At 39.7% G+C, this 16,935-nt stretch overlaps 1 protein-coding gene across 12 annotated transcripts in view; it reads right to left on the reverse strand.

Moving 5' to 3' along the window:
• Positions 1 to 16,935, reverse strand: part of RNF144B (ring finger protein 144B) — a 306,085-nt gene that overhangs the window by 17,609 nt on the left and 271,541 nt on the right. For 9 of the 12 annotated variants that reach the window (XM_070515596.1, XM_070515584.1, XM_070515585.1 and 6 more), the window contains one exon: positions 1 to 15,378. This exon is cut by the window's left edge. Coding sequence is in view for 1 of the 12 variants with exons in the window: in XM_070515591.1 (XP_070371692.1) it covers positions 15,377 to 15,378 (2 nt within the window). In the remaining 11 variants the exon portion in view is untranslated. The remainder of the gene's footprint in view (positions 15,379 to 16,935) is intronic. The other 3 variants (XM_070515588.1, XM_070515586.1, XM_070515589.1) reach the window with 3 other exon arrangements.

The raw sequence follows: 16,935 nt of genomic DNA on the forward strand, positions 1-16,935 counted from the left end.
TATTTTCCAACTCAGTTTCCTTTCCAGATTCTAAGTCCTTGCATAGTTTGGCTTCAGAATCTGGTATAGAAAGATCAGCTTCTGAATGCTAGGGACAGCTCGCAGAGACAGTTCCGCTGCAAGATGTGACAGGATGGACTCAGATGTGACAGGAGGGACTCAGAGCCAGGAGACCTGAGTTCTGGGCCCAGCTCACCAATAACCACCTGTATGATTCCTTAGCATCAGTTTTTTCCCCTTCATTTAAAAAAAGGAAAAAAGAACAACAATAAAAAGAGGAAGGATGATTTTTAGTATCATTATCATCTCTAAACTTTTTGTGAGTCTTTACCTTCTACGATTATAATAACAGGCTGTTATAAAAGACCTATAAATACCTTTCTCACAAGTGAATCATAAATACTTCCTTTTTTTTTTTTTTTACAAATTTACTGTCCTCCTTGTTATTGCTTTACAGGGATGAGAAAGACTTTTTTCCCCACAATTACTTGTTATCCAGCATAATGTCTTTAGGTAGAGATTTTTGCCTTAGAATCTGAATTTGTGTGTGTGTGTGTTTGATGTGTGGGATATGTGTGTCTATAATGGGTATATATTGTATGTATGTTGCAGGAGGTAGTTATAGAGAAGAGTACTATTTTTGAGCATTATGTTTAACCACTACTGTTCTGAGATTCAACCGGTTAGAAAATATTGAGGAGATACACTTACATGCCTTGAGAATCAAAACTATGTCCCATTCTTTATGGTGTTCCTAGATGATAAATAATCATATAAATGAGCCAGTCTTAGCAATCACTTCAGTTGTGGACTCTTGAGAATCTGTGAAAGGATCAGCTTTGGCAGTAGGTGTTAAATCTAAGTCATAGTTGCTTCCCTCGAGAGGTTTAGGAAATACAGAATCATAGAATTTTCGGGTTGGGAGAGTTTTCAAAATTCTTCCAGCCCAACCTCTATCCCATGAAATCGTTATAAAGATTCAACGCTTTAACTCAAAAGAGATAATCTTATAGTGGAAAATCCAGGCATTTTCTGCACAAGGCAGGGGAGATTAGAAGAATGGCCGTTTATTCCCTCATTCCATCACCAACCACATCTGTGCTGTGCTTAATGAGGTTTGTAAAAACAAGAAAATAATATCCACACCACTACCCCACCGAAGTTAAAAGATGGGGCTGATATGCAATAATGAAACATTCCCCTATATTTCTGCTCCTCAAAAAGCCAAAGAAAATCAGTTTCTACTATAGGTTGATCTATTGTGAAGGCCAGGGTGAGAAGGCAAACGTGGCTTGGTCGTCCGAAACAAACCACCCTCCTGGTTTAGTAATTCCACGTAGTTGCCCGCCCTCTAGTGGTCAAAGTAGAGATGGCAGCTCTCTGTTTCAGCCTTTAGGGTCTGGACGGAAGAAGGAAAAGGGGTTACCCAACCCCCAAAGCGTTGCCTGTCTGTTTCAGAAGTTCAGTGATAAGTTATAGAACAAGTTGTCTCACAAAGACTTCTTCTTAATTAGAACATCTTGCTTGTTTATAATGATCATGGCACTTACAAAAGACTATATGTCTTTGAGACACTGCTTGGCAAGCAAGACTTTTCCAATGTTTACCAAATCTATTTTGTATCCCATGCTAATAATAGTCCAATGGGTCCTCAGGCAGAGCGATGGAGACTGAGGACTTCTTGTTTCCTCTGTTACTCAGTATTCTGCCTTCAAAATGTGAAAGACCTCTTAGTTCCTGTGAAAGGACTCAAACAGGGCTCAAAGTTTCCCAAATGCTGTTATTTTGGGAAACATTTATTTCAAGGGCTAAATTGTAATCATTTGACAAATCAACATTGAGCAATGCTCTGCACTTTGTTATGCACATACTTTAAACTATTCCTTTTAAAAGAAACCTTCAAGTGAGTGGTAAACCATTTTCCTATAGTATCCATAATTTAATTCTATTCTCTAGAGCCAGGTATTTTAATTCAGAAGGAACAGTAGAGGCGCACTCTGATTTTAGAGGGTAGAACTGATGCCCAGTGTTGGTAGTACCTAGCTCAAGGTCACACAGCTAGCCTCTCCACACTGTAACCCTGACCACGCTGTGTGATTAAAAATAAATTGAAAGTTAGTGGCTGTGCCGCCTACATTATCTATCGCCAACATAAAAACAACAAACAATTAAGCAATCAATTTGTTTTATTTTGTTTTTGCAGCAATAAATAGCATGCTCAGTCTATTTTTTCACTCCTTAGGTCTGATTTCAGTCATCCAGAAGACTCAGCTCCTGTTATTCATTTTGGCACAAAGTAATAGCTCAATTTATATAGGGATGTGGGAACTAACTGGTCAGGTTCGGTACTGTGCATCATCCAAGATCTGCTTAATTTATATGAATCTTTGAAAGTCCATCAGATGTGCAGAATACACATTTGATACTAACGTTCTGTTCCCTTAGTTAAGTTGTTATGAAAATATAATGAAGCCTTCAGAATTTTTCTTTTCTTAATTGTGATAGCTCCATAGCTCTAGGTGGCATAATTCTTCATTGCAACAAATTTTATATACTTGGAATGACTATTAGCAGGTCCTTCTCCCTATTTGGGAAATGGTGGCAATATAGCAACCGTTTACATAGAGCTTTGAAATAGCTCATCAAGATGAGAAACGATCATTGAAAACAACTAGCACATACTGACTGCTCAATATGTGCCAACAAGTATTCCAAATGCTCAATCTCTATTAACTCATTTATTTCATACAATAAACCTATGATATAACTACCATTGATATCCCCACTCAGCAGAAATGCTCACCTTCATCAAGGTATCTCCAAGATTTTAAGCACATTATCTCTCTAACTGTGAAAATATTCTTGTGAGACTACTAAATGCTTAATTTTGTATTTTCTTTATAACACCTATGTTATGTTCCTTTTGACATTGTAGTGTTTCAATTATTTAATATCTGTTGATGCCTTAAGTTCTGTGGGGGCAGGGTCCATGCTTTATTTCTTTGGATTTTCTTGTTATAAAATAACTTTATTATGTGCAGTGGGTGACCTTCCTGAGTAGGATTTGTTTCTTTGTATCTAAATTTACTACTGAAGTTTTATGAATCGAATGGAAGAGTTTGTGGCGTAAAGATCCCTTATGTCCCAAAGAAGAAAGCAGAATTTCGTTGAAAGTTTATGAAACAGCAATTAAATTTAACTCTCAGGGTATAGAACTCTTTCCTTCAACTATAAAATTACTTTAGAATTAGGGAGCACTGAGGGGAAAGAAGTTAGAGGAAGTCCTTCTCTGATGTGGCTGTGTATTCTTTGGAGACCAAAAAACGTCACAATACATGTGCTGGTGCCAGAAAATTTAACAAGAGTGAAGAGAGGTGGTGAGTCAGCACCCAGGAGCAGAGCTGTGACTCTAGGAACTTTGAAGTGAAGCCAAACTTAGAGGCATGATATATGTCTCAGATTTCAGAGAACACCAAGACAACCTTTCCCAGGATACGAAATACTTTGCATAAAATAATAGGCCACACATACCATGAGATAATTGTTATTTTTTAACCAGTTTGCCAAAACTTCATCTTATGTTTACCCAAAAGCACAGGCCTACACTTGTAAGCACACTTGTGTTTCTTCATACTTACGATTCTGATGTTTTACATACCATGTCTTGGGAAGAGGGGGAAATTATTTTGCATTGTTCAGCTGTCTATGTCTATATAACTTCAAAATCCAGTTGAAAAATGGGGGAAAAATTAGTCTAGTAAACAGGTCATTTTATTCCAACGTGTATTTATTTGTGCCTTCATTCAATAAACTTTTTTGAGCAACTTCTCTAAGAGGGCTCTTGTTTGGAAACCATCGAGGAAGAAAAGTCCTCTCTCTTGAAAGGCTTTCAGCCTGGGAATACTGGGAGAGAAACACCAAGGCACACAGGGTAATTCACTGCAGTATGTGGTGGTGGCCGTGAGGAGTCATGTGATAGCTACGGGAGTGCAGAAAAGGGAGAGTGTGTCTCTAGCTGCGAGAACCCCAAAGGATTTCATGGAGAGGGTGAACCGCTAGCTGATCATTGAAGGATGGTTAGAAATTTTAATAGGCAGAGCTGGGAAAAGACCTTCTAGGTAGAGTTAATCACATGAGCAAAGGCACAGAGAGGAGAATGCTCGGGGTCTAGACAGGAAAGATAGTCACTCTCGAAAGAGCGCAATGAGACATGAGAATGGAAAAGTAATTGTAGAGTCAGCCTAAATTTTTCAATCCATTTTTATGATGTTCTATAGCCACAGCTAAAAACTCATAAGAGCAAAGTGATATTGAAAAGCCAGGTCCAGAAAGGTTCTTACATACAACAGGAGTTCAAATCATTTTGGGAGCTGGAAACGCAACAAAGAAAAAGGAACCTTTCCAAACAAGTTAAATTAAAGTTCTGGGATGTTAATACAAACAAGGCAATTAGGACAAATGCTGCTTAAGAGCTTGTCTCTATCTCTTGAGACATAGCAGGAAGACTCAGCTAATGATACCAAGCTGAACGCTAAAGAATTGGATGTGGGCATTTTAAATAGGGAACCTTTGACTCTGGAACTCTTTCTATACGACTGAAACTTTATTGGTCCTTGGGGCACAAGATCAAGACCTAATTTTTCTCTATAGTCCTTTACAATGACAATGAGGAATCTTGTTCTTTAGTAATGTCGTAGATTAATTTTGAGTGAACCCACCCAGTGGTCGGCAGGATAATGAGAGCATCTTCCACTAATCGAACAAAGAAACACAACGTTGGAATGAGGGATTCACTCCTTTCCCAGAAAAAAAGAAAAGTGTGGTTTTCACATGATTTTTAAATGACTTAATTTAGAAAACAGCAACAACAAAAAACCCTAGTGTAACATGTGAGCACATGAGACAAATGGAAAATTGAGGGGATCCTTGGTTAATTCTTTAGTTTCAATGCTCTTTTTCCTCAAAAAGTATTACTTTTCCAAACCCCAAGGGTATAAAACACTTAATATAAAGAAGAATAAAAGCTTGACCAAAAAGCATGAACAAGATTTTGAAGCCAATGTGTCATTTGTACAGCTCCAACCATGACCCATGACACTACTTACTAAGTTCATATCGAGTCCAGTCAGCTCTGTTGTGTTCTGGAAGCTTCTCTCTGAGTTTCAGAAGGACAAACTGGATCAACTTGAGATTACTTCCTACACATGCCATTTTGTCATCCTGATTCTTTAGTGCCTTACAGGCACTCAAGTTTGGTGTGCACATATGCTTCCTCACTGCTGCCTTTGTTTCTGTATTTGTGTTCAGCGTCCACATTCATTTATAAAGTTCATAGCTATTGAACATCCACTATGTGCCAGATACTCAAGGTAGTTGTTCATTATTTCTCTACTATTCTTACAACTCAAAATTCTGCAGATATTCCTATTGACATAATTTGCAATTTAATTTTCAAGCAATCCAAGATATGTTTCACATTTTGCTCCAAGCAGTACTTGATTGGGGAACGGTTGGAGAGAAAGTAAGGAGATGCATATAGCATAAGATGAAAAGGATGGCTATGCCACCATTTCATATGCAAAGATTTACCTTTTTAACAGAATTGCTCAAAATCACTGAATTTTACCCCCTCTAGCTTTAAGCAAATAATTTTTGGGAGCCTCAAATATTCATCTTATTATGATTTTTATATCTAAGTAATCATTATATTACCAAGATAATACTGCGTTAGCCTGAATTATCTGCCATCAAGATAGGAAAGAAAGCACAACCCTTTCTGCATCTATACAGAATGAAGTAAGAGAGAGATCTAGCAGTGAGCTGCTTTGCTTACTGATCAACGGAGAGGACCACACAAGAGAAAGTTTCAGGGTCAGCTGATAAAATAAACTGATGATCCCCCATCTTTCTCCTTCACAATCTCAGAGCTAATAGTCATCCTAACCAGGTTTGTTAGTAAATATATACTCATGTTAACTATTCTCACAGTCCAGTTCTCCTAAACTCTGCTCAAAAAAACTGAACAATCCCGGTTTTTTTATATTTTATTCTAAAAGACAAAATCAAGAATTACATATAACCAAGGAAAAATGGATAGGTTTCACGTGGGCCAAAAAAGTGTGGAGCTATAAATTGCCAGTGATTTTTAAATACGTTACTAGTAACTGCTAATAAACAGTTATTAAATTTCTACCATATATAGCTTTGGGGGAAAAATAAACATATTTACCTATTTGTTCAGCAAATATATATTGACTCCCAGTTATGTTCCAGACTCTGTGCTGTGCTAGATGCTGGGGGGATGGGAGACAATCTTTGTCTTTGAAAGGACTTCGAGCTGATTGGAGAGTTGAATACAGACCACATTCCAATTAACAGAGGAGAGACGTAAGAAATAAATGCTTCAGGACTTCTAAGGAGGTCTCCCAGGGCCCACAAAGCTGAGAACAACTTTGTGCACAACACGAGACTAGAGCTCAGCAGGTGGGCAAAAGAGACCTTGTTCTACTCTGCCTCCCTCCACCTGTTCCCCCCTTGACCACAAAAATGAAATATGGGACAGATTTCAAGGTTCTTCTCCAATTGTCCCCAAACTCTTTGGCAGGGAGAACTGAGCCAAGCACAACCATGCTGAAGAACGAACAAGAGAGAAACTGACCAGAGAGTACAAAATAGACAAAAAAGGCTTTTGGGGACTGCCATCTGCTCACACACCGGAACCCATGGATTCTCTGATGAAAATGAAGAAGAAATGAGTAAATAAGCAAATCCTAGCAGTTTATAAACCTATATCCTAGGGCAGGAATAGGCATTTATGCAATTTGGGATCGCCACAAAAGTCAAAATACAAATTTCAAAACAATAAAAAAATACAAATTGCAAAACGTAAGGATAAAGATTGAAATCCCAGTACAAACTTTTCAACCATAGCAAAGCAAAAGTAAATAAAAGAATTATGAAAGAGACCAGAAAAAAAAAGACATTGGCAAAGTAAATGTTCAATAGTGGAAGAAACATGAAATGGAAATTTTAGGAGAAAACACAGTGAAATCTGTGGGCGGATCTAAACCCTGACTCACATCCCTCCCAACTTCTCTGAGAAAACCATAATAAAAAGAATCGGCATTTGTCCACTTCAAGTCTAGGGAAACAATGCTTGTGAAGATATGTAGAAAAGTCAGGACATTTTGGATTTGAAGGGCCCAAATTCCCCATGAAGATTTTGAGTGAAGAGCAGAGTTCAAATCAAAAGTAGAAGTAAGCTGAAAAACTGGGCTGTCACTGTTGACTCAACTATACACTTTAAAGTTTTAAAAATAGCAAAGGGAAGGATGTAGTCTGAAAAACTTTTTTTTAAATTGGAAGCAAATACTGGGGCTGGCCCGGTGGCGCAGCGGTTACGTTTGCAAGTTTGGCTTCAGGTGGCCCAAGGTTCACTGGTTTGGACCCTGGGTGAGGACATGGCACCACTTATCAAGCCATGCTGTGGCAGGTGTCCCACATATAAAGTAGAGGAAGATGGGCACGGATGTTAGCTCAGGGCCAGTCTTCCTCAGCAAAAAAAGAGGAGGATTGGCAGCAGATGTTAGCTCAGGGCTAATCTTCCTCAAAAAAAAAAAAAAAGGAAGCAAATACCAACTGTATTCAAAATGACAAATTCCAACAAAACAAAAAAGGACAACATAATCCACTGATTTATATGTAGTTTATTTTTAAAAAAAATAAGGTTGTTGAGGAGTGGAGTACTTTTGAAAACTGTTAGCAATGGTGAAAACTATACATATGACAGACCATGGGAGGGCAATAATTTTCTGGCGGTGGTGAAGAGAATTACAGGTACTTGAAGGAACATACATAGAGTAGAGAGATCTGTAACATATCTTCAGTCTTATAACTCTAATCCTTATGAGGGATAGCTTTTTCAAGTTGATTAATTCTCTCTCTCTCTCTCTCTCTCTCACACACACAGACACAGACACACACACAAACACTGATACTCAACTTTCCCGTTTCTTTGAGTAAATTCAACCTGTCTTGCCCATTCCTAATTCTATGCCCAATGTTTTCTGATAATGATATTACATTCTATGCAGTCATAATGTTCCTGCAAAATTAATTGATTAGTTTCTTAATGAACAGCTAGGTCCAGAGGGTATGGTACATGAGACAGGCATGTTTTGATCAGGTGAGAGAAGGAGAAAAAGAGGAAAATGTGAAGTGTTGTCCACACCCATAGTATCAGTCCCTGCTTTTCTTAGCCCTGCTCAGAGGAATTCATAGAGGTCTGACCTTGTTTGGGTCCTGACCCAGTCCTGACAAGAAAAGAAAGTATTTTAGTGGGGGGATCCCCTCCAGCAGGGTAACCACTGGAGTCAATTAATCTTCTATAGAGTATCCACCTAAACAAGCTTCTGATCCAGGAGCAATAGCAAAGATTTGAAAACAGTGATGCTTGTCTCTCGGAAACATTATATTCCCACTTGCTCTGAGCCTAACCAAGAATGGCAAAATAAAACACCTTCCCAGGCACTAAGGACCCTTGCTGACACGATGGCTCAAAGCCTTTCCACATTAGGCTTTGAATCCATATCTCTCTACCTTTCCTCCATGGATTTTCATACATCTCTTCCTCCTCCGTGCTCCTACCACTCTCTCTGCATACTTCAATCCAGCATAACCTCTTTCAAATATACATGCCTAGTTAGGTATCCTCCTCTGCCTCTGACATGATACCCACTGAGCTGAGGTGCAGTGTCTGCTCTATAGCCATTTCACCCCGTTATATAGGTCTATGGACAGTGATCATATTTTTACTGCTGTGAACCCACCTGCCTCCTGGCGTATCCAGCTTGTGAGCAATAATTCACTTGTTCTGGTTTCCTTCTTTGAAGTTTATTTCCTGAGTCATAAGTTGTTCTCATAGTGTTCACATGGAGAGAATATGCCCATTTGTCTGACACTGGCCACACCAAACATGTCCTTACAGACTTGGAGATACCCCAGCCCTTGCCCCAAGGAGATCTTCTCCTCAGATGGGCATTCCCTCTTTACCCTCTCCCTAAATTCCCCTCCCTTATCTGCTTTATGAAGCCTCAAATCCCTTACCCAACACTCTACACTCTTCAATGAAAAGTAAGAGGAAAGAATTCAAATACTCACAAGAATAGGAATACATTGGCTGAAATTCACATAAAGTCTCAGATCAGGTCACCCTCTGAGAGCAGGTTTGCGGGAAAAGGAAGGTGAGATGGTAGAAGTCCTGTGGACTTCAAGAGTGGAATGGATAATCTGCCTGTTGCCTAGCACAGAGTCATACTCACTCCTACAGTTGATCACAGACATCAGGGCAGCATGACACAGAGGCACAAGGCCCGGACTGGCTTGGGATCTCATCTCAGCTCTGAACTACTGTGTGATTTCACCTCTGTCAGCATCCATTTCCCGATCTGTGAAATAAGGGTTTAGAAAAGATGATCTCTAAGGTCTTTTCCATCATTAAAAAATCTTCAGTTCTGCATTATTCACAATAGCCAAGACTTGGAAGCAACCTAGGTGCCCACCAAGGGACGAATGGATAAAGAAGATGTGGTATTTATACACAATGGAATACTATTCAGCCATAAGAAATTATGAAATCTGGCCACTTGTGACAACGTGGATGGACCTTGCGGGTATTATGCTAAGTGAAATAAGTCAGAGGAAGAAAGTCAAATACCATGCAATCTCACTCATAAGTAGAAGATAAAAATGATGACAAACAAACACATAGCGACAGAGATTGGATTGGTGGTTACCAGAGGGGAAGGGGGTAGGGAGGAAAGCAAAAGCGGTGATTAGGCTCATATGTGTAGTGATGGATTATAATTAGTCTTTGGGTGGTGAACATGATGTAATCTACACAGAATCTGACATTTATGATGTACACCTGAAAGTTATAGAATGTTATAATCCAATGTTTCTGCAATAAAAATAAAAATTTTTAAAAATCTGCAATTGTGTTGATTTTTTAGGGGAAGAGACAAGAGATTTGTATAAAGCCTTTCAGGTCACCGTGCAGGAGGAATGCACCCTTTAGTACGTGAAGAGAGCAATTTATCTTATTGTATTTATTATTTACTTATAAATTTATTTATTTTTATTTTTTTAATTTGTTAAAAGATGCTCTATTAACATTTCCTTGAAGACATGAGAGTAGTCTTCAAACATATGGAAGATTCTCACATGGACACCCTCTTCCTCAAGTAGACTTGTTCTATATAAACTCACAAGGCAAAACTGAAACCAATGGGTAGAAGACAGATTTGAGTTTAATATAGAGAAAATGTTTTATTCATCTGGGGGATGGTCCATATATAGAATCAACTAAAAGAATTCCACAAACTCATTGCTTTCTCCCAAGGAAATATCTGAGAATGGGAGTGTTTGACTCTGCAAGTATTATTTGACGATTGCTCTTGCACTGACCTTCTTAGATAAAGTATCCTTCCCAATGCTTCTCACTGCTGCCTGCCTCAGCCAACATCCTGTCCAACAGAAGAGCTTTTTAGCTCTCAGATCAAAGCCTCTCTGTATGCAAAGTGCCCATTGTTCATTAGTGAAATGTGACTTGCACCTGCTCCGCTGAGGTGTACTGCTTTCACTGTGTCCCTCTCGGTTTCAGCAGGCTGTAGCAAGATCACAGGGCCAGTCACTTTGGTGACGAAGGAAGCCACGCTCTGCCAGTCAAAAGCTGGGCCAGCTGTGCTGGTCCTGTGTGAACCAGGTGCCTACTGCTTCCCCAGGAACCTGCTGCCAAGGCTTGGCAGCAGGGTGGACCAGCAGCTGCTCCTCCAGCTTCAGTCTTGTCTCTCTCTCTCCTCCTCAGTCTGAGAATCAAGTGCGGTCCCCTGGGAGGCCCGTTACAAAGAGGAGGAAAGAGAACATTGAAAGAGGGAGATGCAAGGGTGATGATTACAGAAAGCTGACCAAAGGCATGAAAAGCAGGAAACACGGTCAATATGAGAACTAGGACAAACTTCAACCAGTCTAAGCTTCCCATATTCTGAATGGCATCATCCTCAAGAAAAGGACACATTCATAACAGAACAGCAGAGATTACAGTGAGAAAATAAATTGTTTCTTAATAATATCATTGACATTATTATTATTGATCATAGAGTTTAAATCCATGCCAACGTTGATCCAAATAAAACATTGATCATGATAAAAACTAACAGCCTCGATTTAGGTTATCAGGCAGTGCCATTTGCTCTGCAAGGATGCTCAATTTCACAAAGTTTCATGAATTAATATGGACAACAGCAACAGGGGAAAAATTACCATTGATTCCTATGAGCTTTCCTGGTCATAGGTTCACTCTGTTTCATAACTCAGGAAACACTATTAGACTATAACTAAACTGTGGATTGCTGTCTTAAATTGTATGTTGTGTACTCTTTTTTCTAGAAGATATTTAAACACCATTAAGCCACCCATCCAGTTCTCCATGCCCCTTAAATCCTACCATCTCTTCATTAGATCTAAAGGATATTACTCAACTAGGTGGAGCAGGAGTGAACAACCCATTTGCCGAGTGAGTTACTTTCTCCCCTGAAAGCCACTTCCTTGCACATTGCCCTTGGAGGTGTGGCAAAGGGCTCCTTCTCAAGCAGTAAATCCCAGTTAAAAGGAGGATGGAGGCAAGTGTAAATGACACTGTTGTGCAGTGACTCATCCCTTCACTGACTTCATCCACTTCTGTGTTTGCAGCCAGTTGGACAGCTGTGTTGGCCATGTGAAGTCAGAGAATTTTTTTGTTTCAAAGACAGGAAGATGGGGGGGGGGGGGGGGGATGTGCAGATAAAACAGTGAATGCATGTGTGTGGAGCCATAATTGCTGTATGACTTCAGCTTCTCTGACCGGCTAATAGTCACCACATTAGTCACCAGTCCTCAAGGGATCAGACAGGCCTGGGTGGATTCAACACAAAGTGAGACAGGCCTGGCAATTGTGTCTCAGGTCGGAAAGGGTTCTCACTGTGTCATAGCAAGGTGAGGGGCAAATGCCTACAACTAAAGGATGTGATCGTTAGCCAGAAAGTGAGGAAAATCAGGCTATTATGAAAATAAATAAGACAAGGACCTTGCCCTCATAATGTCAAAATTTAGAGGCAGGGCAACTATGATTAGCCAGAAATGTAAGCAACGATCTCCAATCACAAAGGAGGAAGTAACTCAGAATTGCTGTAAACACAGGAATGCATCTAACTCGTCAAAATCCTGTTTTCACTTCCTTTGGGTATATACCCAGAAGTGGAATTGCTGGATCACATGATAGATCTATTTTTAATCTTTCTAGGAACCTGCATATTGTTTTCCATAGTGGTTGGACCAATCTACATTCCCACTAACAATGTGTAAGGGTTCCCTTTTTACCACATCCTCACCAGCACTTGTTGTCTTTTGTCTTCTTGATGATAGCCAGTCTAACAGGTGTGAGGTGATATCTCACTGTGGTTTTGATTTGTATTTCCCTGATAATTAGTGATGTTGAGCCACAGAGATCTAATGCACAGTATTATGACTATATACCATAATACTGTATTATAATTATGTAATGTAATGTACATCACTACATTGGCAGTTGTATTACAGTATACAAACATACCAAAGTAACATGTTGTCCATCTTAAATTTCCACAGTGTTAAGTGTCAAATTTTTTCAATAAAAACAAATCTTTTAGATTAAAAAAAAGTAAAGAAAGAATTGCTAGATGTTCCCAAAAGAATGCAAATTGGGCCACAGCCAACCTATTCTTTCCAATGTCAGTTGGACACTCAGCTCCATGTGTATGCTCTTACTTGTCACCCATCAACACTCTCTCCCACTTTCCACAAAGACTATTCCAAACCCCCAGTATTCAAACTGCAGCCGAAGCCTCGACCCTCTAATACAAAGGTCAGCAAACTATGGCTTGCAGCCCAAATTCAGCCCACCACCTCTCTTGTAAATAAAGTTTTCTTGGGACACAGAATTCACTTTAGGTAATGTCTGTGGCTACTTTCCTTCTAAAACGGCAGGGCTGAATAGTTATGACAGTGATCACATCGCCTGCAAAGTCTATCTGGCCTTTCAGAAAAGTAATTTGCTGACCCCTGCTCTAACGCATAGCAGAAAACAACGTCTCTTACTTCGTCAAGAAAATGCGAAAGTGAATTCCTTCAACTTTTTCACCCAACACCTATTAAACAGCCCATAGCTGTTCCTATTCCCATCTGGGCCTGTCTAGACTCAGTAGATGTAGGTCCCTCCTCTCCGATTCAAGACCAATCCACCCATTCTGGCCCTTGATTCCAGCCACTCTCCTTCAGGTGTTTGCTTTTGCGTCTTTAATCTAAAAATCAGAAGATTTGTCTACAGCCCACTTTTCACTCTCTATCCTCTCTCAGGGTGAGAGCCTGCCTTCTCTGATAGAATTTCCAAATTATCTCTATGCTCTTCCTTCCGGTAGTTTTTGGCTTGTAGTTTCAATGCATTGCCAATCTCTGCACTTAGATATCCTGTGAGAACCACAAAAGTATCATGTCCAAAACTAAATCAACATCTTTCTCATAAAAACTTCTTCTCTCTTGGACCTCTACATCCCTGCTGCTGACACCAACATCCACCTAGAAACCTGCAAGTCAACTTTGACTCTCCTTTTTCCCTCACACCATACATACAATGAGGCAAAGACGCTGTTGAATCTACCTTCTAAATTTGTCCTGAACTAAATGTCCCACGCTCAGTGTCCTACTGCCTGTCCTAGTCAGCGCCCTCTTCTCTCACCTGAAAAACTACAATAGCTGCATAACCAGAGGACCTCTTGTCTCATTCTCCACCAGTCCAACCTCCACACAGTTGCTTGAAGGCTCCCTTCTGTGCAAATATCACCATTTATCATTCTTGTGTAAAATCCTTTATTCATTCTGTATGGCCTATAAAATAAGTTATAAACTCCTTAGTCAAGAATTCTTCATGATGTGATCTATAGCTCTCTTTCCAACCTTATCTCCTATATGTTTGCCCTGCCCTAGGCCTGCAGCACAACCCAATCTCGCCATGATTCCTTTTTGAACCTACCAGTTCATGAAGACAAATCACAAATACCCACTAGGTTTTAGAACCCTCATGCTGGACTCCAACCACCTTAATTGATCCCTACTTAGCTCTGCTCCAACGTCATCTTCTCCTGGCTCTGTGTTTTCAGCTCTGTAACTTCAACTTGGATTCTACTATGGCCTTCTAAGTTTGGTATTTTTAGTTGAACTTTCTGGTGAATCTAGACTTCCTTCTAACAGTCTTTGACTTAGATTGATGTTCAAGACCTTAGAATCTTTGTTTGCTTTGGGCATGAATATCATATACCAACTCTTAAAAACTCAGGATTCATTTCCAAGTTGTAACTCAACCAACACCTAACAAGACTAGCCCCAACACCCAGAAATGGGACATTAATACGCTGTCTTCAATATGCCCCCTCATTACCAAATTATTTATAGTTCCCTTAACACTCCCATGGTGTTTTATGCCAATGCTCTGTCTAAAATGATATTTTAACTCTTGTTTACTTGGATAAATGATACTAGATCTTCCATATTCATCTCAAGTGTCCCCTCACCCATGTAACCTGCAGATCAGTGGAAACTGTTGATCAGAGAAGAAATCCAGGATGTAGAGGGAAGGGAAGGCATCAGTGAGTTGAATTCATAAATTCAGGAGAAACTATAAGACAGCCACACCTTGAGGGGAGAGAAGGAGAATGAGAATAAACAGAAGAAGTCACAACTGTGAAATAGCTCACAAATTTTTAACTTTAAAAAACTGAAATTAACAAAATATCAGAAGGACTGTGGCCGAGCAGAGGCAAAGAAGGAGGTTAGGGCTAAACCAGCATTTTCCCCGCCAATAGGATACAAACCTTATAGTAATGGCATTGTAATGAGAAAAAAACAAATGTAAATGAATACAGAGTAACTAGAGGAAGAAAGTTTTCCAATTAGCTCTACCTTACAGGGAGATCTAGAGAGAAATTTGTGAGGTGTTAGGAACATAGACAAAGAATATGGAAATAAAAATAAGACATGCATAAAAGAGTTAATTTAAGATTGTATATCCAAGACATGTTTCAGATATAGATAGCTTCTCTGGCTGACTTTGTTCCAACAGCACTAAGTAAAACATCATGAAGCTGCATATCCTCAGTGTATCATCTGGTCCTTCAGGCATCACGACTTGAACGAAATCCCCAGGTACCAGAAACCTGGACTGAGAAAACGGAGATGTTTGGTCTTTGGTTTCTTGTTCACAGTAATCCAGGCAGACGACTGCTCGGAGTGGCACTTTCTCCCCTGGCATCTCTTGAAGGTTGAACCCAGGGATGGAAAGGAAGCATGGGAAAAGATGAATTAGAACCAGGAAGTCACATCTTCCCTAAAGACTCCTCACTCAGAATAAGTTTACTGCCCCTCCTCAATGCTCCAAAAGCATCCTGCTATTACTCCATTATAGCACTTTGCACATTTTTTTGGTACTATCTGTTTTTATACATATACCCAATTCCTTCAAGGATATCATACTATAATAGTTTAGGATAGGATTGGATAGGATAAAATAAGATGCAATAACAAACTCTGAGATTTCAACAGCTTAGTACAAGTGGTTTTCTCAATCATACAAAGTCTGATGCAAGTTGGTAGGAATTTCCTCCATCTGGCAATCAGGGGCCTAGGCCCCCTCCACTGTGTGGCACTGTCAGGTCAACACATCATTCTTGGGTCATGAGGAGAGAGAGAGGAAGTAGTGCACTGGCTCTTAAATGCTTTAGTCCAGGATTTGTGTTCATATCATTTGCATTCACATATCATGGCTAAAACTAGTTACATTGCCCCATCTCCTGCAAGGGGCCAAGTGATATAACCTCCTGTCTGTTCAAGAAGGAGAGAAGAATTCAATACAATAAGCACTGGGAGTTCCTACCCCTCCAATCTCATTTGTCCTTGTGACCTCAATATCTGGAAGACGGGCAAATGTGTTAGGTACTGAATAAAGTTTTGCTGGACTGCATTGACTCTCCCTGATAAACTTTAGGGAAGTCTTCACTGAAGACAAGATCAGGAAGTGTAGAAAAGATCCCTTCAAAATCCTAACCCCAGGAAAGGAGTCTGAAACAAAAGAAGAACCAGGAGAGAGGATTGTTGAGGAATCCAAATGAATGAATTAAGAATAGTCAATAGCATCACATGCCACAGAGGAAATAAATAAGAACATGACTGAAAACAGGCCATTAGATTTGACAATTAGGTCATTAATGGCTTTTCTCTGGTGCAGGCCAAATCTCATTATGGTGAGTTTTAAGAGGGAATCCAAATCATTTCAGTGAGCTAGAGTTTCATAGTATGAATGTTGCTCGAAACAGATGGCTGTTTGAGATGTGTGGATGTTTTGTTTCTCTGAGATTTTTAACCCTAATAAAATTTCTTGCCATGCAATAGCAATAATAAGCATGGCTTTTCATTGATCATGCACTTGCTGTGTGTCCAGCACTCTGCTAAGTACTTTACTCACATTATTGCTAATATTTAACAACAATCCTAGAAAAAAGCTATTGTTATATTCTGGTCCCACAGTTAGTACAGACTGCAGTGAGGACTGGGGCCCAGTTCTGCTTGGTTCCAAAGTTTGTATTCTTTCAACTGTGTCACAATCTTTTTCTCCAAAACATGCAATGGTTCAAGCTGTGGGTATTAGATCTGGGGCACTTCTCAAAGAATAAAATAGTATGTCAAGGTGGAGTGGCTCTCTCATGTTGAATTGGATTACCTCTTTACCTCTAGCCTCAGAATTATTCCATAGCAGAGGCATAGCGACTGCTACAGATTTTCTGAATTATCATTGTGAAATTGCCCTCCATTAAA

The sequence above is a fragment of the Equus asinus genome, chromosome 8, assembly GCF_041296235.1.
Source record: "Equus asinus isolate D_3611 breed Donkey chromosome 8, EquAss-T2T_v2, whole genome shotgun sequence".
Lineage (NCBI taxonomy): Eukaryota > Metazoa > Chordata > Mammalia > Perissodactyla > Equidae > Equus > Equus asinus.